This window comes from Bos taurus, chromosome 14 (genome assembly GCF_002263795.3).
Source record: "Bos taurus isolate L1 Dominette 01449 registration number 42190680 breed Hereford chromosome 14, ARS-UCD2.0, whole genome shotgun sequence".
In the NCBI taxonomy this organism is placed as follows: domain Eukaryota; kingdom Metazoa; phylum Chordata; class Mammalia; order Artiodactyla; family Bovidae; genus Bos; species Bos taurus.
This window is the reverse complement of record NC_037341.1, coordinates 19,592,605-19,618,655: the sequence shown is the minus strand read 5'-3', so window position 1 is coordinate 19,618,655 and position 26,051 is coordinate 19,592,605. Positions and strand designations below refer to the sequence as shown.

The 26,051-nt window shown below is 42.0% G+C and overlaps 1 protein-coding gene across 1 annotated transcript; it reads right to left on the bottom strand.

Annotated features, from left to right (window-relative positions):
* Positions 1–5,760: 5,760 nt before the first annotated feature.
* Positions 5,761–25,591, bottom strand: UBE2V2 (ubiquitin conjugating enzyme E2 V2). Its single transcript, NM_001034042.2, has 4 exons — positions 25,568–25,591; positions 12,231–12,379; positions 7,799–7,924; positions 5,761–6,638 (listed from the first exon to the last, which is right to left on the bottom strand). The coding sequence occupies exons 1-4, from the start codon at positions 25,581–25,583 to the stop codon at positions 6,492–6,494; spliced, it is 438 nt and encodes a 145-aa protein (NP_001029214.1). The 5' UTR covers positions 25,584–25,591; the 3' UTR covers positions 5,761–6,491.
* Positions 25,592–26,051: the final 460 nt, after the last annotated feature.

Below are 26,051 nucleotides of genomic sequence, written 5' to 3'. Positions count from 1 at the left end.
GGTGACTATACCCAGGGGGTTGGGGGAGGGGTGCCAGGCATGCCAGGTCTCCCTGGCACCCAGAACACCATCTGTCAGTCTTCAACCATGAGCAGAAATTAACTTCAGAAAGCATGAGTGGTTTAATGAAGCCTATAGAACCTCATATAACCTCTTGGAAAGTCAGCCTACCCCTTACACACGAGGACAGACCTGATGTAAATGCATATCTTAACATGATTTAAGTGAACGTTCTTAGATTAAGTAACATTTTTTAATACTACCATTTATTGATAAATCATTCTGCATCTGATTGTGATTAAGAGCATTTCTACTATTTCATGAAACCATAACTCTACAGGGTAAGCATAACCTCCTCTCAGGAGAAACTGAAGGACACAGGGCTAACTGGCCCAAAGCCATGGGGAAAACTGCCCTAGGACTTGCACCAGCTCAGCTTAGAACTTCATGGTTGACAGCGCTAGGGCTAGGGTTAGGGCTAGGGCTAGCCTAGGGCTGTCAGTGAGGAGCTCCAGGGGAGGCCCACAGGCCTCATCACTCACTCCATCACCAGGGCTGACTATAACTGGCAAGAGGCCTGTAACATCCATAGCACCGTCTACCTTTATGTCTTCACCAGGACTCAACACAGGGAGGGCTGGAAAACACACCCCAGCCTGTCTGCTGAACAAAACTCAGTAAAATCTGCATCACATAAAAAGTAACCTAGTTTCTGGCAGATATGTCAATAATTTTTAATCTAAATAAATAATTCCAACATTTCTTTGTAGCCAAGTACATTGGTTTCAAAAATGTATTTCTAATAATCTTAAATATCTCAAATAAGAAAACACGTTTTGATTTATAGTTTCAAAAAATATACTTTGGAGATTTTTTAATTCAAATAATATTAAATTATTAGAATACATTTATAAATATTATTAAAATCTTATTACTATGATGGGCGACTTAGAACTCTCAGAAGCAAATAAAGCAAACACATCACACACAAGGATTCAGCTCAGGGGAGGGCCTGTGCTTCTGGTGGGCCAGTGAGGTGTGTGCCCCCACGTAAGAGACGAATACATGCCCTCCCATGTTGTGTGTCAAACAGGACAAGAGTGACAGGGAGAAGACCTGCAGACCAAGGTGGCAGCGAAGGTGCGAGAGGACCCAGGTAATGAGGGGAAGGGGTAAACAAAGGGCACAGGCAAGAAGGAGCCACGCACAGCAGATGGTGTGAGCTCCGACTCTTTGGGACCCCATGGACAGCCTGCCAGGCTCCTCCGTCCATGGGATCTCCCAGGCAAAAATACTGGAGTGGGTTGCCATTTCCTTCTCCAGGGATCAAACCCCGGTCTCCTGCATTGCAGGTGGATTCTTTACCATCGGAGCCACCAAGGAAGCCCCATCACGAGTCTTCTTTAAGTCTGTGCTGAGAGATGACGTGCAGAGAGCACATCCAGGATGATCCGAGGAGCAGCTGAGAGAACGGATCCACCTTACATGACGGAGCACAGGAACGGGCTGACGAGAGGGAGACACAGAGACCACAGGTGAGGGGGACTACCAGAGAGCCACTGATGACAGACTCACAGAGGGAGGGGCCATGTTCACCTGCAGTTTGCTTTCTAAACCAATAAACGCATTCAGCACCTCGAAGCACTAAGCATGGGGAATCGCAGCACTTAGCTCTAACATACAAGGGATTAAACCGTTATCACCCAGATTTAAAACAATGTTACTAATAGATCAACTTATAGACCATCACCAATCACAGATTATGTTTATGTCTACAGAGGGCCATGAACACAGCAGAGTGAGTGTCACGGTCATTCTTGAGAACCAGGGTTTAAAACAACTATGGTCTCAAAGTGGAAGCCAAAAAGTCAGGAGTTCTAGTTTTCTGGTAAAGAACAGCAGAGGGGGACTTAATGCAGAAGCGTGTGTGTATCAAATGAAGGTCAGACAACAGAAAAAAGGTTTTTTTGTACCAGTATGGCAAGAGAAAAAAAGATAAAGAGAAACAAAAAAAAACTAAGGTCCAGCAGCACATAGTATAGACATGACAACAACAGAAAGCCAAGGAGAGACAATATTTACATTTCAAGTAGAGATTAATTCAATAAAACATTTTCAGTATTAAAGTCTTTTACATTTTAATTACTGTGTAACTTTTATAATTTTATTGGGCTTTATAATTTTATAGGACTAAGAAGTATATACATTTGCATTAACACAGTTTTATGCATTAAACAATATTTTAACAAAAATAATTCAAGACAATATTGAGTCCAAAAGAATTATTTTTTTCCTTAAGGAAGTCCACATGTTACTCAAGGTAAAGAAACCCAGGCAATTAGATACTGCACTTTTCTTGTGAACTCAATTTTTTCACTTGGGTATTCAGATGATTTTTTCAATTATAGCAGTAAAAAGATAATCTATGTTAGTGGATATAATCTGAACGTCTGTCAATCACTACTTATCTGGGCAACCTGGCTTAAGAAGCAGTCAGACATTTCTCTTTATCAATTATCAACTGTGGAGAGAATCTACTCTTCTCTCATGTTAAGGACAAACCACACAGGCCATAAGACTCCGCCCTGTGTAATACAGCGTTCACAATGACCAGGTTTGTTGACTGAAAGACAGTGAGTCTTCAGACCCAAAAACATGACCGTAAGTACTGTACCAACTTTACATTCTAATGCAGGTGTCATGTCAAAACCTCACTTTACGTTAGATGGTTAATCTTCAGATTACTTGGAAAAGTTATCTACTGTTAAGTGCCTGTTAAAAAAAAAAAAACTATTAGATACAGGAAAACTATTCCACTTAGTAGTTAGCAGTGTTTCCCCATAACTTCTGAACAATATTTAATTACTCAAGTGCAGTGAACAAACAACGCAAAGTTTCACTCTCAACGTATCCAACAGTCAGCTTCTTTACTGCCCACAGGTTTCTGACTTCAGCTGGCTCCTCAGTGTCAATAATTAGCCCTCCTTTGAAGGTGGAATATTAACTTCACTTTATAATGTTTTGGCTGCCAAAATCTCAGACGTCAGCAGCTGTTCTTATGGAACAAAGACAAGATGAAGGGATTCACAGGAAGTCTACATCTGGAGCAGAGGGGTCAGTGCCCAGTCCTGACACACTACCTGGTCAGTCACCACTGGAGGGAGGACAATTCCTGGACTCTAAGAAGTGAAATCCATCTGGCTTTAATCACCGACTTCACAAATGAACTTGAAGATAAAATCTTGTACAGATCTTCAGACTGCATGTGAAAATGAGATGGAGCAGATCTTTAGGGAATCTTTAGTGAGACTGTCCTATTAAAGATGTAAACTCCAAAAAAAAAAAAAAAAAAGATGTAAACTCCATGGGCAATCTCTTCAGATCCAGTGATTTTTTTTTTTAATGACATACTCACTCCATGAGTTCCTCAAACTCCCTTACTTCACAGGATGATGATTTTGACTTGTCATTTATTTTCTGTCATCAAATACCTTCAATACTTTTGTCTTCAGAAAATACTTGTAGTGTACCTTTTCTTTTCTGTTCTCTTACTATACTTATAAAATAACCAACATTTTCAGTATGACCCATAACAACATTTCCATCTACAGTTTAATAACCTCAGAGGCATATTAATTTAGCATAAAAGACATTCTATTTCCATATACTTCCTGCTTTTCAATAAAAACAGTACTGGAAAGGAATTAACTGCTAATGCTACCAATCCTGTAACATACTGTATCCACTGCTTTTCATGTTTCTATTTTTATATACAAAATATATACACTTCCCAAAATCTCAGGAGCTGGACTCTTTTTGTGACTATAACCAAAAGCCAACCAAGTTGTTACTGGAAAATCATACTGGTACTTCATAGTTTTCTGGTAGAAAAGTGAAATCAGTACCTCTTAGATCCTTCCCAGCAATTAATTATACTATAATGCTACACATATGCATCTAAAAAATATAAAAGGAAATCTGGGGGGAAAAAACCTGTTAAGTAACTCGCCAATCCTGTAACTCATGACACCAGACTGCAGCACACATACTTCTGATATGAGAGCATGGCCGTGTGCCCATCAGAAAGAACACAACTTTGACCAAAGCCAACAATTCACAAGGCTCCTTCCAGAGCCGCCCACTCCACCACGCCCACGTCACCACACACCACATCTAGAATGGAAAACACATTGATATTTTCCAACTGTGTCCTCTAAAATTTCAAAACAACTGAATTTCATGTGTATTTATCAATAACAATATATACTTAGTGGAAACTATTTAAGTCAATGAATCAGTATTAAGTAATCCAGACTATAAACTATATGCAAGTCAAACCAATTCTCCACACACTTACTCAAATTTGAAGTGTAAATTCCTTTAAAGAGATTTAAAATAATTTTTTTCTATTTTATACTCAAAAGATCAAACACCACTGACTACCTGTAACAAAAGTTTATGTTCCAAAATCCTGAAAAGTCACACATAAACCTGCAACAACAAATGCCTTTAAAGTACTAGAAAAAATATTTTTTAAATAAGGGATTCTGAAAATTAGTAATTAAAACCATTCAAGAATAACACTGACCTAACAGGACAAACACTTTACTTTTGCAATTTTTATTAATATATGATCATCCCCGAGGGTCTTACCTGCTAGCCTTTCAAAGGCAATGCACACCTTGGGGGGGAAGAGGAGGGGAGGCCTTCACAACACTGGATGTGGGGAAATGAGAGAAGACAAGAGGTCAAGGTGCCCAGGTGATCAGCCCACTTATGTGGAAACAACAAACAGCATTCAGGTGGTTATTGGCGACCACGTGGGATAGGACACACTCTCCCTATGAAAGGGGCCACTACACACCAATCCAGACCATCAGGAACCACCACTCTCACACAGGATGTCAGTGGGATTCCACTTAATCTCAACCAGTTAAAATTTTTAAAGAATGTATGCCAAGGTAACAGTCCATTTCAAACCCATTTTAACAAAGTACACACGCACTAGTACGTATGTATACATTCTCTACGTGTCACTTTAAACATCTTTGCTATTTCAAGTCATACTGAGATTAGTAAATTTAGATACAGTGCTGCTAACTTTAATGTATTCTGGCCAAGAAAAGGTAGCTGAGTTTTAACTCTGAATGCACTTGATAAAAACACGCCAGTGGTTGTTTGAGAAATAAGTTCTTATTACACGACCACCTGTCTATTTTCTTCAGAAAACACAACTCTTAAGAAGGAAGGATTTTCAACAAAGTAGTACACCCAAGTGCTAGGAGATGAAAAATAGCGACCCAAAGCCTCAAGTCACTGTGGTCAAAGCAGAGCAAAAGTGAACTTTCAATTCAGAATTACACAGCTGCCAGAGTTAAGGGTAAGTGGACAAAATTAATCCCAGTCAGTACTAAGAGCACTGGGAGCAGATACTATGAAGAAAACTAGAATGTATATTTGGATAATCTGTAATCTAAATTTTATAAAAACTGCTAGAACTCAGACATCTCTTTAATAATATTTCTAGTGAAATCAAGTTGAAAACATAATACCTGGGATTATTCTTCCTAACAAGAAATTAAAGCCTAATAGGAAATCTGTACTCTGAAATACTCTGCAAATTCCAATTTGCAAGAAGTATACCATACGGGATAAATAATGAGAGATGTGTATAGATGAACAGCTACAAGAATTCCAATTTTTGCAATCTCAGCAAGTTACTGTACACACACATCAATATAACAGAAATGGCACCGTTTCTGAAGACACATTCCACATTTTATTTACAATTTAAGACTAACTTTAATCTCCAAATCACATATCCATACACCTAATTCCTTTTTGATTTCATTTAAACGTAAATGCATGGTCTGTCCAACAAAGACTGTAAACAAATATTTACCACATCTGTTACATGGAACACACAGGAACAGCTTGTAACAGAAATTCATCCACCTCCCCCACAACATTTTTTATTATAAATACAGGTATCAAAACAATCCTGAACATATTTTTGATACTACTAGTAGTCAGCACCCATACCGCTTCAAAAATGAACACACTTTGTGACAATATTCATTGTACCTGCTACTTTAGACAATTTCAACTGAAGCTCTTTCTCTAAGCAAGATGATGGAGCACACCACTCGAGTTTCCTTCTCGGCTTTCTCGTCAGAAACACACCTGCCTGCACAGCCAGCCGACACTTCTTGCTGTGCTCTCACCTGCAAACCTGAGCTCCAGTGAGGACTCCAGGTGCGTGCTTAAGTGGTGGTGCCTTAACAAGAAAAGACTGCTGAATTTTCTTCCTGTTACCTGAAAACATAATGGGTGTACATATATTAAATATATTCTTACAAACGTCCAGGTCATGTTTACCAGCTGGAATTATCTTACTTTAATGTGTGGGTATTTTGCATTGTGATATTTAATCAAGACATTAACATGAGTAGAAGGTTGCTGATTTAAGACAAGTTTGAGATCCACTAAAATTAATTGTTGTATGTTTGTCCTTCTGGTGGCTGTGGAAGCTTCATATTTTCTTTGGACATCATTAGACGTCTTAGCTCTTGAAGTACAACTTTAATGCTATATGAATTTTGCCATTTTGCTAACACTGGTATGCTTCGTGCATCCACCTGAAAGGAGGGGAAAAAGTACAATTAACTGCGAAGTTTAAAGTACTTGGGCACCAATTTACTCGATGTAGTTTAATAAGAAGGGCTTTAAAAATCCAGTCAGGCACTATTTTCACAAAAGCAAACATTATAAAACCACAGGTCCACACAATACTTAGGGCCACAATCCAAGGCCTGAGCAGTTACTCACACCAGGGATCAGCAGACAGCGGTAACCCTGACTTCTGCTTTCAGATCCCACTCCAGCGTGCTCTTTGCACTGTGCTGAACTCATCTTCCACTGGGGGAGATGGACAGGCTGGGGCTACCGCCCCTTCGAAGCCTCAGCCACAGGTACCTGCTGTCGCCTGGCCTATCTGGCAGCTCCCTGGAAACTTGCCCACTGAGGACCACCTATTCCCTGACCACCTCCTCTCCACCCTGGTACCTGTCAAAAATAACCAGTGTCCAATGTGTAACACCAGAGACACAGACTACTATGTAGAAAATAGAGGCACCACGGATGTCTGGTACAGCACAGGGAAAAGATAATCATGATTTTGCAATAACTTTAAATGGAGTATAACTTATAAAACTACTGAATCACTATATTGTACATATGAAATAAATATAATATTGTAAATCAACTATACTTCAATAAAAAATACAATTTTTTAAAAATTAAAGAAAAAACTGTTTTAATAGTTCTACTGCCTGAAGCGGCAGCAAGAGGGCAAGCAGGAAGGGGACCAAAGATGCCACAGGAAATGCTGGGAGAGGAGATGTCCAGTGAGGCTACAAAGTCCCATACACACCCGAGGGTCCAGGAGACACACACGTGTGCAAGGCTGCACACAGGCTTCAAAGCCTGAGAAAGCAATAAACTCTCACCTATGGCTGACCCTGATCAACATACAGACATTTTGATTATGCACCATAACCAAGCAGAATTTATCTAGGAAGTGCAAGGTTGGCTCAACATACAAAAATCAATGTAACACCCCATATTAACAGACACAAAACAGCTTCTGACAAAATCCAACACCTTTCATAATAAAAATACTCAACTAATTAGGATTATCAACCCAATAAACAGCTTCCACATGCTTCTCTGTTTTTTAATGTTCTCCTGACTATAAACTTATAAGTTGTGTAAAAATAAAATAACTACTTTAACTTACCATTCCACTGGAATTATTTATTCCATTCATATTAATTTTGGTTACAAATCTAACTGATGGAGGAGCTTCTGGGTATTTAGGTCCACATTCTACTTTCAGGCTATATATTCTGTTTTCGTAATTTGTCTGGAAGGCAGAAATAATAACAACAATTTTCAAGTGCTAATAAATCGGAAAAGCACAAGATAAATGTACTTAATATTGCCACGTGTGTGACTAAGAATTTACTTTTCAACAAATTTATTTGATCTATATGCTTAGCAAAAATACAGTTAGTATGCAATTAAAACAAGAAAATAAAACATAAATGAAAGTGACAAATTTAATACCTGTTGATTCTTGTATAAATCTGTAAAAAAAGAAGCTGACCATCTATGGATCTCAGTCACCCCAACGGATCCACGGCTTTCTCTCTCATAGTAAGAGATCTCCCAGTGGAGGTGGATCTCGGGTGTTAATAACCATGGTTTAAAAGGTATACAACAATCTTGTACATATATTAATAAATGTTTCATTATTTTTAAATAGTAAACAGCTATATAAAACTCATCTAAGTTTAACAGCAAGCATATATTAACAGTATGCCCAGGACCCAGAAAGGCTTAAAAAGAACTAAAAAGGTCAAGGAGACACCTATCTGTTGCTCTCCACTCACACGCATACCAGCCTCTCTAGAACTTGCAGTAAAAGTATAATAATTAGATAACCAACAAGGACCCCACTGTACAGCACAGCGAACTATACTCAGTATTTTGTGATAATCTTTAAGGGAAAATAATCTGAAATAAAAATAGACACATATGTAGATAAAACTGAATCACTCTGCTGTACACCTGAAACTAAGACAACACTGTAAATCAACTACAAGAAAAAGAAAACAAAAAAAGGCCCTGAAAAATCTCATACTCTCAAAAATACTCAAAGTACATGGAAACAATCAGAATTCTCATACTTTGCTAGGAATAGGGAATGGTATAACTACTGTGGAAAAAATATGGCATTTTTTCCTATGCATTTCACTAGACACATTCAACTCTCCTTCCTTAACTCCCCTGCTGCTGCTGCTGCTAAGTCGCTTCAGTCGTGTCCGACTCTGTGCAACCCCATAGAGGGCAGCCCACCAGGCTCCCCCGTCCCTGGGATTCTCCAGGCAAGAACACTGGAGTGGGTTGCCATTTCCTTCTCTGATGCATCAAAGTAAAAAGTGAAAGTGAAGTAGCTCAGTCATGTCCAACTCTTAGCGACCCCACGAACTGCAGCCTACCAGGCTCCTCTGTCCATGGGATTTTCCAGGCAAGAGTACTGGAGTGGGGTACCATTGCCTTCTCCGCCTAACTCCCCTACTACGCAGCAATTCCAACCCTAGGCATTTTTGATCCAAGAGAAATGGAAACAAACCTATGTTCACAAGATGACGTATAATCACAGCAGCTTTATTTGCAATAACCAGAGAGAACCATGATCAGGGGAAGTGACAAGCACACTGTGGCATATCCCCACCATAATAAAAAGAAACAAACCACTACGCAGCGCACGGATGAAACAACGTAGGTGAACCTGAGGCACACCCAGTCAAAAGGAGCAGACCTCTCGGTACATACGCTACACGATTCCACTTACACCAAGTTCTCCGACGGGCAAAATACTCTAGGGCGTCAGAAGTAGTGACCGGGTCAGCTCTGGGGTGGAGGAGGGGCAAGGGACTCTCTAGGGTGATAGAAACGGTCTGTATCTCGACACAGGTGCAGGTAACAAGATACACCTTTTGAAAGTCATGGTAAGACCTATGCAAATTATAAAAGTTTTTCAGTTAAAAACAAACAAACAAACTCTAAACTAGCCTACAATGCTTAAAATTAAATATCCTAACTTTTGATACCCTGGATTAATTTCATCATCACTGGATTTTAAATTAAAAGCCAAGCCTTTCTGTTACCTAACAAAAGAGTAAAGAAGAGAATAGTAAGTAAAAGGAACTACTATTCAAGAACTATATACTAGAGTCAGATACTCTCCTATTGCCTAATTATTAATTCATTTAATTCTCAAAACTTCTAAAGTGATATGGTACTTCACTTACATAAAAGTAAACTTTGAAAAATTACTAAATCTCTAATGCTAAAAATTTAACAAACATGGAAAAACAAAACTGCTAATTATATAAATCCAAATAAATACTGGAATAATATAAAGCAACCAGGGATCTTAATAACATAAAAAAACAAGCAACAACTAACCAAGTAATAGAATGTTAAGGTAGCAATTTTCACATTACCCTAAAGCTGGGACAAAACTGTTCTAAATCTGGTACCCTACAAAGAAAAAACAACCAAGATGAGATGCCAACTCCTGCAAGTTTAATTAAAAGGCAGCTGAACGAATGCTGGAACCACAAGCCCTCATCCAGCCCCCCAGCTCAGCGAGGGGGCTGAAGCCTGGCTGGAGGACAGGGTCCACTCAGGCTGCGCCCTCCTGCACCACAAGAGGGGGAGGGGCTCCAAGTCGACCACCACAGAAAGCGGCAGGAGGCACACCTGTCTCTGAAACCCTGCCAGCTGGCCCACCCCCATGTTACCCTACAACAGCCAGGCCCCCAGTGGGCACAGCCGGACACAGGGGCTTCCTGTGGCTCAATGACACCAGGGAACAGCCAGTGTGGGGGTCCTGTGGATGACCGGAACTGGGAGAGAGATATCTGCAAACTAGGTTATGGGGCTGAGGGTCTTACTTTACATAAACTCCAACACTCTTCAAGTTCCCTCAGAGGAACAAATGGGATAAAACTCAAATCTAAGTAATTTCAGGACTTCCTGGTGGCTCAGTGGTAAAGAATCTGCCTGCCAATGCATAAGACGTGGGTTTGAGCCCTGATACGGGAAGATCCCACATGCCGCGGAGCAATTAAGTTCGCGTGCCACAACTATTGAGCCTACTCGCTGCAACCACTGAGTCCTAGAGCTGTGCTCCACAAGAGAAGCCACTGCAATGGGAAGCCCGAGCACCAGAGCTAGAAAGTAGCCACCACTCACCACAACCAGAAAAGCCGATGCAGCTGTGAAGATGCAGCACAGCCAAAAATAAATAATTAAAAAAGAAAAAATCTAAGTAATTCTGAAAGCATACTCCACTCAGTTCAGACTGTCCAATCTTCAAGTCATTCATTAAGTAAGAATGCTCAAAAGTTATAAGCACTTACTTTTACCAAACAGACCATGGTGATACTGTTCACAGGTAGTGAAAAAATCAAGGTTTTCATTACAAAAACTGAGTTACAAAACGACAAGAATTTTAACCATCAGCATTTTATTTCCTTCCTTACATGTCTAATGGAAAAATCAGAGCAGTGGAGGAAGAGAGAACTTGTTAGTTTAGGAGAGTGCATGAATTCTACAAAGGAATACTAGAAAACGGTAAACAAACATTTGTCTGAAGTTATCAATGCTAATTACCTGACCATTTTTCTTTTATAAAAATAAAAAAATCTAAATTCTACCCAACAGCAAAATAGTTGAAATAGTCCCATTACAGGTAGCAAACAGTACACAAAACCAAAGACTAAAAAGAAACTTAAAATTTGTGTTCTTTCTAACAAAGTCAAAGGTCATACAAAACCTATTTAAAAGACTTGCTGCAGGGGCATGCAGCAAATGCGGCCTTTGAGTGAGGAATGCAAGGTACAAAAAAATTTCCCAATCTAAAATAGATTTTGAGTAAAAATAAAAAGTCACGAACTTGAGAAAGACCTAAAATTAAAACAATAGGTCTGTGGCCAACACTAGGAAACATGCAAGAATCAGCCTTTCTGACATACTTTATAGATGAAGACATTGAAGCCAGAACATTTCCAAGGCCAATCAACCGTCACTGGCCAACAGCAATGTGCAGTCAACACAAACCAGTTTGGGAACCCTGTTGATACACACGGGCGGTTAGCAGCATGTTACCTCACGGCACGCTGTTCGCTCTTCCCAAATACCCCTCCGCTCCACGCCTCATCTTTTCCACTCTCTACCTGGAATGCTGTCCATCCCCATCTCACCTTCTGAAATCCTACCAGCCAGTCCTTTAGGCACTCCAAAGGCAACTTCCTCCACTGTCCAGCCTTCCTCAATTATTCCAGCTAGAAGAGACATATTCCACAGTCCCACCGTGGGCTCGCTCTGCCACATTCAGTCTGTCGTCTGCATTCATGCCTTCTCCTCTACTGAATCGCAAACACTTTGACAGCAATGATCACACCAGTCTTCCCGCCCTCCAACTCCTCCAGAAAATCCAGCATCAACAAATGTACAAAAAATAAGTAAAAAGTCACGAACTGTTTCACTTAAAGTTATCTTAACTATTTACTTTAATATTAATAACATAAAATAAAATGCATACTTGAAAGTTACAGTAAATATTCATAGGAAATAAATGTAATGTATGCACTGACCCGTGGTGGCCCAATGATCATGCCTGTCCACCTTGTGAGTGTCATGTCTTCATCATCTTCCAGGCCCCAGCTGACCGTACCGTCGCCCACTCCTTTCTGTCCTTCTTCAAGTTCTTCCAACAAACGAAAATTACGAGGAACTTTAACACCTATACAAAAGGAAGCCAATGTAAGTAGCTCATAATTATAAGGGCTACACACAATCAAATTCAGCTTTTCCCAAATTAACCGTTAAAAATTATTTACCAAAAAGACAAAATTCTCTAAAAAGTCTTCTGCCCCAGGAAATGCTCAATCTAATAATAATAACTCTTCAAAATGAAAAAGCTACAGACAGCATTGTTCCAAACATAACAGCAGCACAGAACATGTATAACAACACCTAACCAGTTTTACAGTGATGTACATCAATCATAAGGGAATCATTACAAGTGATTATTTTCCCATAATTGAGATTTCTGCCAAGAACAATGTATCAGGTAAACAGGCATGACCAGAAAGTCCATAAAAGTGTCACTGCATTAGCACATATTCTCCAGTGATCTGTAAAAAAGAGAACTACGTTCCATTTGTAAAAATGCACTAAAAGGCACTACTTTCTAGAATGCTGACCCCACCCTTGGTCCTCAACCAGTCTGCTGGCTGCCTAATAACCACAGCGTCCTGCCTCCACTGTGAGCAGGTCCGCTGCTGGAGAGCCAGTCTCCTGGTGGGTAATTCCCTATGACATATCTGTCCCACCCTGGCCCACCCCAGCAACACTTTCATAGCCCTTCTCACACGTCCACTTCTGAACCCTTTAGACCTCATCACTCTATTTCTCAAATCTTAATAAAAAATCTTCCCCTCTGCCCAGAACCCCAGCCTTTCACAGTCCCCACCCCCTCATTCTCACTGAACCTAGTTTTGCCACCATCACCATCCTGACCTCCAACCCCTGGAACCAGCAGGGCTGGTGATACAGCATGTGACTTGATCACAGCCTCTCTCAGGATCACTGGCCTGGCCTCTCCAGAGGATGGACCCTGTGGTCTTGCGAGCTCTCAACAGCATCCAGCCTGAAAACTCCCCAGCCCCACTGCGCAAGTTCTGAGAAAAACCAAGACCCCTCTGCTGGCTCTGGAGCACTGCCTCCCTCCCTCCCTTCCCACTCTCAGAAGCAAGCACACACAATTACGAGACAGGAAAAAACAGTGACATCTCTTTTAAGGCAACTGTCATTCTGCATAACTTATCTCTCCTGCCGAAACTAAAACATCTCTTTCAGGGTTTCCCTGGTGGCTCAGTGGTAAAGAATCCTCCTGCCAATGCAAGAGACACGGGTTCAATCCCTGGTCCAGGAAGATCCCACATGCCGCAGAGCAACTAAAACATCTCTTTCAGTTACTGATTCATAGTAGTCCTTCTGGACAAATAATGAAAAGCCAATAAATATTGTAACTTAGAAATAGTAGCCACTTTATGTACTGTGCTTCATAAAAAGTGCTTTAAAATTCTGGGCCACAGAAACATGGATATGTCAGAAACCACAAAACAAGAGTAAGCATTATTACAACTATAATAACTATTAATAACCATTTGCTTAGTGTACCCTCTGCACTAAATAAACTATCCCATTGGATCCTAAAAGCACCCATTTTACAGTTGTGGAAACTGCAGTTTGAAGGAGTTAAATGACCTACTCAAGGTCACATAGTTTTAAATGGCAACTGTTGCTGCTGTTGTACTAAGTTATGTCAGCCCCAGTATTAACGCCCAGTTTCCAGACCGAAGTCACTCTCAAGCGTTAGGTTCTCCAGGCAGCACCGTGGGCGCAGACCCGACCTCCAACCAGCCCAGCCGGCTCCCAGTGCTGCTGCCTCTCGGGCAGGGCCTCTTGCAGGTTCCTCATCTGTGAAAGGGAAGCCACCGTGGTTTCCACTTCACAGAGCCTCTGTAAGGTGATCGGTCTCAAACAGGATAAACTGACTCTCATCATTTTAGTGTTCATATTAAGAAAAATTACATAAATCTTCCACTCACCTTGACCTATGTTTTGTGAGAATTCAAGCTCTCTGCAGTCCAAAAGAATGACCCAGAAGGGGTCCCTGAGCCGAGAGTGTCTATAAACACACACTGTGCTCGCACCCTGAAACAACAGCCACTCTGTCAGAATCTCCACCATCTGTCGCTCCTGAGCTGCTCTTTAAAGGAATATGAAAGGAGCCTGATCACCCTCACCATCTAAGAAATCATTACCCAAGAAAAATTCTAAATTTGTGTGTAATTTCCTTTCCTCCCTTTCAAAAACAATTCAGTCAGGAGAGCTTTATAAGCATCCAAAACTACAAAGTAAAAAATGTAAAAATGTTTCTTTATGTAAGTGCCATAAAAGCAATAAACTGAGGGACTGCTAAACTTCTCACCATTTCTCAAAGCAGCATTTTGAGAAAATAATTCTAAGATTACCGGCAATGGTAACATTTAAAGGGTTACAGCAGCTAAGGTTGTTCTGTTTTTTTTTTTTTTTAAAGTTTAAGACTCAAACAAATATTAGTAAGCTCTATTTTCAAACTGAGGCCTGGTGTACTCTGGCTTCGTTTCTCCCCACCACTAATGTCTGTAAAGAGAACACACCACAAGGTGGGGCTGTGCGGCTGTGAATGCTGCAGGATGTGCGTCAGCTGCCCTCTGATGGCTGGCCATCTCGGAGCCCTTTCCTGACTTCCACTTGCCTTTATCCTGTGTGTGTCTATGTGTGCGTGGTGGTGGTACTATCCTTATTTAATAGTTTTAAATATTTTAAGTCCTTAGTCCGAGATCTTCATTAAAGGAAAAACAAAACGGCCCATATACATGATATGAGTTCCAAAGGCCAACCTCTTAGCCACAACTCTCACTGCCTGGGAAAACAAGAATTAAACCCTAAAGACCATCCGCCAGACTGAAAAACAAATGTTAACTCTGGCAACACCTGGTTTGACAAAGATATGGAGATGAAGGCTCTTCCACTGCTGAAGGTGGAATAAACTGGCACAACTACTTCAAGAGGAAACTGGTAACATTTACAGAGATGCTGGCACCAGGCTAGAGAAAGGCAGGAACGCTCATGTACTGTGATTTCTAACCGTGAAAATTTAGAAACAATCCAGACATAACATAGCATAACCCATGACACAATGATATTGCAATTAGAATGAAAGAATCAGAGCTACAAGTATCAATTAATGCTAAAATTTTAAAACACTGTTTAATGAGTGCACAGTTTCAGTTTTATGGCTGCACAACAAAGTGAATATGCAATATTGCTGAACTGTACAGAGGAAGTTAGGACAGTACACTGTATATTACATACACTTCACCATAATCACAAAGAGAAATAAACAGAAAAGCCATATAACAACAGACCTTTATACTGTTCTGAGTACATACATATCTAGCAAGAGTATAAAAATACTTGTGGAACAGACTCCAAAGTCAGAATACTGATCACCTCTGGGCCAAGAAGAAGTGGCCTAGTACTTGGAAGGATGCAGGTAACGTCTTAGTTTCTCAAAAAAAACAAAACAATCTGAAGCAAGAAAAACTTAGCACCATTTGGGAGAGCTGGGCGAGGGTGGGAGGGGGTGTAACATGTGTACTTACCCATTTTCTTGTGTTTTAAATCTTTTGTCTCAACAGAAAAGGAAAAACAGTATCCAAAAAAGGAGAGAGGGAACTGCAGGCAATGTTTGGGGACAGCAGCTGAGGATAAATGAGCAAAGAGCCAGAAACTGTCAGGAGGGACAGGTGTGCTTGCAAATTCAGACTTAACCTTTGGTGACAAGGACCCAGGGCGGGATTGAAACCCAGACTTTAAGGATGGGGAGGCAGGGTACAGTATCAGCTGTGATGAAAGAGGAATCAGGCACATGCCTCCACTAAGGAAAACGTGGTACATTTTATTGTAATTCTGTGATTTTGTCATCTGACAACCAAAGCTAAACATCGAGTACGAGCTAGGGACTGTGCGAGGCCGCCCTGCCCTCATGGAGCACACAGCATACCAGGGAAGCAAGACAAGGAAAACAAGGCACAGGAGAAGCACCGAGACAACCAAGGCAACGAGCACGTTCCATAAGGCAGGGGATCTGCTCTACCACAAAAGCAGAGAGCTGCATACTCTGACGTCAAATATGGAGCTAAAACTCACAGGCGATGACGTCCAAGCTTTGCCCGCTTCACCCCAGCTCAATGACCAATATGTGCAAGCCTCCTTCTGGAGGGAGTCCACTGGACTGGGCAGAAAGGAGAACTCCTGTCCCCAGTCTCTGCCCCTCACCTCTATCCCCAGGTTCAGAATCCCTGCAGAACCACAGTATTCCCAAAGCTCCTCCCAGGTTTAGGACCCTGGAATTCTATCTGAAGGAGTTTCAGAACAAGAGACATGACTTGAAGAAGTTTAAAAAACACAAATGCAAAGGGGAAAAAGTAACAAAAATAAGGTGAAAGTCGCTCAGTTGTGTCCAACTCTTTGCGACCCCATGGACTATACAGTTCATGGAATTCTCTAGGCCAGAATACTGGAGTGGGTGGCCTTTCTATTCTACAGGGGATCTTTCCAACCCAGGGATCAAACGAACCCAGGCCTCTTGCATTGCAGATGGACTTTTTTACCAGCTGAGCCATAAGGGAAGGCCAAGAATACTGGAGTGGGTAGCCTACCCCTTCTCCAGCGGATCATCCAGACCCAGGAAGTGAACCGGGGTCTCTGTATTGCGGATTCCTTACAAACTGAGCTATAAGGGAAAATTTTTAAGTTGATTTTTAAACAACTAAAACCCTATGTCAATAACCAGCTGCACTTAAGTAGTAATTGGATAATATATTTCACAGGTGTGAAATACAAATGATAATTGAACAACAAAAATATGCAGATAAAAAAATCATATTATTATTAGACCCCCATCAAAAAATAAAATTAACACCATGGTAAACACAATGCCAGCAAGACAGTGGAAAAACTCATTTATCCACCTCAACACATCACTGAAAATTGAATACACCTTGCTGAAGGGGTAAACTGACAAACCATCGCAAGAATTCTTAAATATTCATGCACACTGACTTAAAATCCCACTGAGTGAAATTCGCCCCCAAGAACAAAGCACGAGGAGGCAGGCAGCCTCCAGCACAGAGTCAGCTGTGAACAGCTTCTCCAGGCTCCAGGCTGGGCCCCTCCCGGCCCCCCGGAATCTGGGCTGGCCTTGCCACTTGTTCTGGTAGAACACGACACTAGTGCGGTTCTGGGACCATCCTTGTTAGAGCCCTGGTACCCTCTGTTTGGTCTTTCAAAAGCCAACTCCCATTTAAGTTCTGACTCCCAGACACTACTGGGATGCAAGTAAGTCCAAACACGACGCCTAGACTGCCCACATGGACAAGAAACAAGGCCCTGGGCAAAGGCCAAGCCCGTCTTCAGGCGAAGGGAGACAACCAGGCCCAGCCAGTCAACCCCCAAATCATAAGAAGAAACCCCTGTCTGAAGCCATGTATCCATTTAAGATATTAAAATCTGTCTTAGAATTGATGAACTATAGTAAATAAAAATAAATCTGAAAAAATTTCAACTCAACGGTGTACCTGTGAAGCATCTGAATTTACCTTCAATCACCAGGAAGACAGACCTCTGCATTACAGGGTTTGTGAAGAACCTGGAACCAAGGTGTGGAGGCTGCACTACATACAGCAGAGGGTGAATCACGCTACTGGTACAGGTTACAGCCAAAACCACTCTGCCCCCAGCCACTGCCCAAATTCTGGAACTCTTCTCACATCCCACATGCGATATACTAACTCAGGGAAGGAAGAAAACAAGCAGCTTCATGTGTTTATTTAATGAATGCACCCAAACACAAAATATCCTTAGTACTGTTTCATTTCAGAAAAGTAAGCTCAAAACAAAATTTATGAGTAAAACATTATAATACACTAAGGAGGAAAGCTGGATTTTACTTGTGCCGTTTGTCTTTTCATCATTAAAATCACTTACACAGAAACTGGACCATAAGTAATGCCGAGTGCCAGAGGCGCTCAATAAACCCGGGGTGCGTTTCCGGCAGATGCTTACTGTCCACCTCTCTGTCCACACTTAAGGGCCTGTCCTGTAAGAAGTGCTGCTGGTGGAGGACACAGACTCCTTTGCCTAGCATCTTGGCAGAGATGGCAAGCGAGGACAACCACGGAAGCAGACGCATTCAAATGCAGTAAGCTGTCCCAAAAGATTTGCTTGAACACACTATTGGTATCTCCGTGGAACAGACAAGCCAGTGAGAACAGAGTGACTCAATGTTCTCCAGGAGAGCTGCCAGCACTGTTTACTTCAGAGCTAAGGAGGAATGCCTCCCTCAGAAGAAACGGGGGTGGAGGGCGGTCAGGCCGCCTCTGGTCCCTCCCTAGCAGAGACTTCTAAGGGGATCGAGGGCTGGCACACTCTCCCCTGACAGAGACCACTTCCAGGAACACAACTGCTCGCCTGGGACTCCCGGGAGCTGCAGCTAGAAACAAAGGAGCGATCCTGCCAAGTCGCTGCCGGTAGGTAAACACTTCAGAAAATTAAAAACTTCTCAATAACTTAAGTATATCCTCTCAGGAAACAACCACTTCTATCAATACTGGTTAGTCAACCGTAACTGATAACTGAGGGAGCAGGTGACACTACCATGAAAAACAAACAGTAAACCAAGCTATGCGCTCTTGGTCCTTTTCAACAGCATTCCAGACACTAGGCTGAAAAAATCTTTGCATGATTATATACCTACAAAGAATAAACTGCTTGGAGCATTGCCTGTTACCTGGCTGTATTTCTCTTTGCTGCTGCTGCTAAGTCGCTTCAGTCGTGTCCGACTCTGTGCGACCCCATAGACGGCAGCCTATCAGGCTCTCCCGTCCCTGGGATTCTCCAGGCAAGAACACTGGAGTGGGTTGCCATTTCCTTCTCCAATGCATGAAAGTGAAAAGTGAAAGTGAAGTCGCTCAGTCGTGTCCGACTCCCAGTGACCCCATGGACTGCAGCCTACCAGGCTCCTCCGTCCATGGGATTTGCCAAGAAAGAGTACTGGAGTGGGGTGCCATTGCCTTCTCTCTCTAATGTAACCTTAAACCTCACACCTGGCAAGGCAGGGTTTAGACTCCTGCCCTCTGTCAGATGGTAATCATGTGCAGTAATCACAACCAGACCATCACTGAGAACTCACATATACCAACATGATGTTTTTAAAACAGAGTCAAACAATGAAGCACATATCAAAAGCCAGACTTCCCATCTTAATAAAGTAGAAAAAATAAATTGGACTTTATAAAAATTTACAACTCTGAGGTTTCAAAGGACGCCATCAAGAAGGTAAAAGAAAATACAAACACATAGCTAACGAACTCGTATCCAGAATATAGAAAGAACTCTTACTACTCAACAATAAAAAGACAGTCAACACAATTTTTTAAACATGGATAAGCCTATGAGAAGGCAATGGCACCCCCACTCCAGTCCTCTTGCCTGGAAAATCCCATGGATGGAGGAGCCTGGTAGGCTGCAGTCCATGGGGTCGCTAAGAGTCGGACACAACTGAGCGACTTCACTTTCACTTTTCACTTTCATACATTGGAGAAGGAAATGGCAACCCACTCCAGTGTTCTTGCCTGGAGAATCCCAGGGATGGGGGAGCCTGGTGGGCTGCCGTCTATGGGGATGCACAGAGTCGGACACGACTGAAGCGACTTAGCAGCTTAGCAAGCCAGAAATGAGCCCACACTTACATGAGCAGTTAATCTACAATGGAGACAAGAATATACAAAGGAGCAAAGACAGTGACTTCAATAAATGGTGCTGAAGAACTGGACAGCAATATGGCCTTGAATCATACTAGACTACTCCCTTATACCATCTAAAGAAATACACTCAAAACTGATCAGACTTAAATGTAAGACCTGATGCCTTAAAACTCCTAGAAGACACAGGGAGCACGCTCTCTGACATCAGTTTTAGCAATGATTTTCTGGATCTGTCTACTCAGGCAAGGGGGAAAAAAAGCAAAAATAAACAAAATGAGACTACATCAACTAACAGCTTCAGCACAGCAAAGGAAATTATCAACAAAAGAAAAAGGAAGCTTATGGAATGGAAGAAGACATTTGCAAACACTGAATCTGACAAGCAGTTAATACCCAAAATATACAAAGAACTCATACAATTCAACATTAAAAACAAACAAACAAGAAAACTGGATTTTAAAAAGTGGGCAGAGGATTTGAACAGGACATTTTCCCAAAGAAGACACACAGATGGCCAACAAGCGCATGAAAAGATGATGCTCAATGTCACTAATCATCTGGGAAATGCAAATGAAAACCACAATGAGATACCACCTCACACCCGTCAGAATGGCTGTCATCACAAAGACAACAAACAACAAGTCAGCAAGAATGTGAAGAAAAGGGAACCCTTGTGCACTGCTCATGGGAATGTAAATTGGTGCAGCCACCATGTAAAACAGTATACAGCTTCCTCAAAAAGTTAAAAATAGAACTACCATACAATTTAGCAATTCTACTCCTGGGTATTTAATGGAAGAGAACAAAAACACTATTTTAAAATGATACACACGCCCTCATGTTTATTGCAGCATCATGTACAATAGCCAAGATGTGGAAGCAACCTAGGTTCCCATCAATACATGAATGACTGAAGAAAATGTGGCAGGCATGCACACACACCGCAACACTACTCAGCCATAAAAAAGAGTGAAATAAAATGTTGCCATTGCAACATGGATGGACCTAGATAGTATTATGCCATGTGAAATCAGCTTCTCCAAGCGAGGCTTCAACAGTATAATTAGAACCGGACATGGAACAACACACTGGTTCCAAATTGGGAAAGGAGTATGTTAAGGCTGTATGTTGTCACCCTGCTTATTTAACTTAAATGCAGAGTACATAATGCAAAATGCCGGGCTGGATGGAGCACAAGCTGGAATCAAGATTGCCAGGAGAAATATCAATAACCTCAGATATGCAGATGATACCACCCTTATGGCAGAAAGTGAAGAAGAACTAAAGAGCCTCTTGATGAAAGTGAAAGAGGAGTGTGAAAAGTTGGCTTAAAATTCAACATTCAGAAAACGAAGATCATGGCGTCTGGTCCCATCGTTTCATGGCAAATAGATGGGGAAACAGTGGAAAACAGTGACAGACTTTATTTTGGGGGCTCCAAAATCATTGCAGATGGTGACTGCAGCCATGAAATTAAGACACTCGCTCCTTGGAAGAAAACTATGACCAACCTAGACAGCATACTAAAATGCAGAGACATTACGTTGCCAACAAAGGTCCATCTAGTCAAAGCTATGGTTTTTCCAGTGGTCATGTGTGGATGTGAGAGTTGGACTACAAAGAAAGCTGAGTGCAGAAGAATTGATGCTTTTGAACTGTGGTGTTGGAGAAAACTCTTGAGAGTCCCTTGGACTGCAAGGAGATCAAATGAGTCAATCCTATAGGAAATCAGTCCTGAATATTCATTGGAAGGACTGATTCTGAAACTGAAGCTCCAATCTTTGGCCACCTGATGTGAAGAACTAACTCACTGGAAAAGACCCTGATCCTGGGAAAGACTGAAGGCAGGACAGGGGACAAAAGAAGATGAGATGGTTGGATGGCATCACCAACTTGATGGACAGGAGTTTGAGCAAGCTCCAGGAGTTGGTGATGGACAGGGAAGCCTGGTGTGCTGCAGTCCACGGGGCCGCAAAGAGTGGACTCAGACATGACTGAGCAACTGAACTGACTGACGTGAAATAAGCCACACAGAAAAAGACAGATGCTGTATGATTTCATTTATAGGCAGCAACCAAGTTTACAGAATACAGTGTGATACAGAAGAGGCACCAAAGAAGCTGAAATCAAGAAACTAGTTTGGAATCAACATCGAGCTAAATAATCTTGGGAAACTCACTTTATATCTATATATTCACTGTTCATCTATAAAATGAACTTGGCTAGAGCCTAGATGATTCATAATGTACTTTCTATGAGAACTATTATTCCAGTGTATGTAAGCACCTATACAAAGCCCTAAGAATTTCTTCCCTTCTGTGGTCTGAAATTTTGCTGAGTTACAACTTAAACTGAAAATAACATCCACTTTAACACAAGTCAGCAGAGACCTTGTAAACAAGAACACACTCCTGAATCCAGTCTTGCAGTGCCATCTCATAGTATCTCAAAGATCTTATAAATATATTGGCTCTTTACAAACAGTCAACTACTTTTAAAACAAACTTTTAAATGCCGGGTTTCATTTCATTTATTCTGTTATATCAATTTTGAAGCTTGGTGTCAAAAAGCTCCCTAAATACTTGCTAAGTAGATGTCTCCACATATGGGCAATCTCTGCTTTTCATGGTTTCCATGTGTGACTTTCAGTTACCATGATTTAAACGCCAATCCCCCAACAAGAGGGTTTAGACTCTAGTCTCCAGGGCACACACACTAGGAATAAGCACAGAGTACACATGACTGCTACTCTTCTGTCCACAAGACCAACAAGAGAACTCGGACTCCAGGCTCCAGGGCACACACACTATGAGTAAACGCAGAGAGTTCACAAGTCACTATGTGAGTAACTGCCGAGCAATCCCGACCAGCGGCCACATGCCACATCTCTCAGTCTGCAGGTGATGGTTCACCACACAGCTTACTCAATTCACAGACAACAAAGCCTGTAGTAGAGCTTCCTCCTTGCGATTAAATTTTTGAATCACACATACTAAATATACTAACAAATTTCTATTCTGTAGAGTCGTGCCCTATGAAATTATCTTGATTCCCAGAGATGACTGTCTCTTGGGAAAGGGAAACCTAGCCAGTGGAGTCTCCACCACAGTCCTACTTCCATCCATGAGAAACACTTGACAGTCTGAGACAAGGAACCTGCAGAGAGAAGAGAAGTATGAAAGCCACTCTCAAGTCTCAAAGGAAGTAAGAGTCTTCATTTCAGGACTACTCCAAATTCACAATTCCAGACTAAGCAAGACACCTGAATTCTGATCTGGACTCTAGTGCTAACCAACTATGTAAAAGCTTATACTTCCTTAGGCCTCAGTCTTCTCAACTGCAAAACAAGAGAACCAAGTGGTATGGCTAAGTATTTTCCAGCTTAGAGGTCTCAGTCTAATTAGTACTAAGTCGCTTCAGTCATGTCTGACTGTGTGTGATCCTATGAATTGTAGCCTGCCAGGCTCCTTTGTCCATGGGATTCTCCAGGCAAGAATACCAGAATGGGTTGCCATGCCCTCCTCCACGGATTCTTCCAGACCCAGGGATCGAACTGAGTCTCTTATGTCTCCTGCATTGACAGGCAGAGTCTCTACCACTAGCGGCCCCCTAGGAAGTCCCAAGTCTAATTAAAATTCTTCCCAATTCTTCTTCTTAGTAACAGCAAGTGTAAAAGTATATGACTTAAATAATACATGTTAAAATAAAATGCTTTAAATAAGATTTTAAAAAATCTGTCAGTGTTTTTTCTTTTTGGATGGTCAAACAGTTATTCTTACATTAATTTGGCTTAAATAAAAAACACGTACAGTTTTTTTCCATCTAGTTCATCTATTTTAAATTTCAAACTTTATCATATTTATTTCACAAACAGGTACTGTTTCCCTCCCTTGCTACCAAGAAGCAAGCAATACTAAAGTATAACTAAGCGAAAATGTAATTTAAAAATAGTTATTTACAAAACATAGTCTAAAACTGCTTCTGCACTCCTCTCTCCCCATGCTGGATGATACTGTCAAGGTTACAAAACACAGAAGAGGAATAATCTGATATTGACCAAGGCAATCTTCAGCAACAGTGTCAAAACAAGTTTCAGGGTCTAAGAAAACATCAATTAATAGTCTAACAGTTATTCTTCCTAATTATGCTAAGATTTCAAAACTCATAAACATAAAATTAGTGTAAATGTAACAACTGGAATGCTGAAATATAAACTATAAAACTCAAGCTTCAGATGTACAACAAAATATACTAATAATCTCTCAGCAACTTCTTTATAATTCCTTCCAAAAATGACTTAAATGTTACCAAGAAGTTTCTGTCATTAATATAACCTAATCATTGGTTTTTTCAAAATATTTCCACACTCTTTCATATGTAAAATGGTACAGGGGAGAAAAACTGTATTTAAAAAATGAAATCTACAAAATGAAAACTATCAAGTTAAAATACACCATTTTATTACTAATTTTTCAAGAACCTAAAGATAGGATGCACAAGTCTTAAAAAAGACATGGCCCCATTCATGAGCACACTCGATTTCAAATAGCAAGGACAACAGCAGAGTCTCAACTCTAAAACGTCACTTTTCAAATCACCTATGTTTTACCTCTTAGCTCTGAGCCTAAGCTTGAAATAGTTCCGCAATGCTAAAATCGTTAAACAGCTTATCCTGACACCTGCACGGAACAGAGACACAAAAGACGCAATTTTCCATTAAAAGGTAGCTAGAAAGGTACTACCTTCAAAGTACCAATCGCAACACACAATAAAGTATTCCACTTAACGAAAATTCGTGCAATGATGGCAAGAAATACAAAACCACACTGTTCTCTAGTCTGGTTTCAATAACGATCAGAAAAACGAAAGACCACACGTACTAAGGTTTTAGATTAATACAGCTTTCAACATTTTTAACATTTTTAAATAGTCAGATTTCTAAAACCTCAGTGTTAACATTTAATTTCAAAATCTGTGCTTATAGGAAACCAAAATTGTATTCAGTAGGAGAGAGGAGTTGAAAAGCTAATATAAGAAGTCGTTTTTTCTTCAATGAGCGTTCACCTCGCTCGTTGCTTTTACTTAGTCGGCACCGCAGTTATGCATTCACGGGAAAGACAGACAACACGCATTCAGTCAGGTAAGAATGGGCCCTCCGCCCACGTTAGGGCGAGCCGGAGGATCCGACTCGCTCCATCCACGACCCCCACACGAGCCATCGCGCGCCGAGGTGGACAGCGGGCCGCCCCAGACTCCTCTCCTCGCTCCCGCATCACCCGCGAGACCCCGCCAGCCGAATCCTGCACCGTCTGCCGGACCCCCAGCGAGCCCGGCCCAGCCCAGCCCCCCGGCGCGCAGCCGACGCGGGGCACGACCGCCGCCCCGACGGTCGCCAGGACCCTCCCTGCTCCGCCTGCGCTACGCAGGAAGTCTGGCGGTCGAGGGGCCGTACTGTGGCTTCTCTCACACAACCAGGCCGGTCGCCAGATGCAAGATGAGACGCCGCGCGGGTCGGGGTGGAAAAGCAGGTAGCCGGGCAAGGAACCGACCTGTGGAGACCGCCATCTTCTCCTGCAGCCCGACGCACCGCTCAGACGCACGCGACGTCCGCGCCACTTCCGGGAGCGCCACCGCCCGCCCCGCGGCTTCCGGCTCCCGGCTCCCTCTCCTCGGCTTCCGGTGTGTCACCGCGGGCCCGCCCCGCGGCTTCCGACTTCCTGAGACGCAGCCGCTAACTCTGAGGGAAGGGTTGAAGGCTAAGATCATGGAACAGACTTGAGTCAGTCAACAAGAAAAAGCAAGAGCGTGAGGCGAGAATGCTCTGTGAGGGTCTAGTGCTCCGGGAGCTCCCGCCGGCGCCAACATCACAGGCGTGCCTCGAAGCAGGCGCGCGGGCGCCCCCCAGAGGGCTGTCCTCTGTCTGGGAGAGGGTGGCGTCTGTGTTGAGGTACACCAAGTGTTTGTAGAAATGAGGCCCTGACCGGGGCGTTGACGGTTCTGCAGAAAATGATTCAAGGAGTGACAGAATGTTTA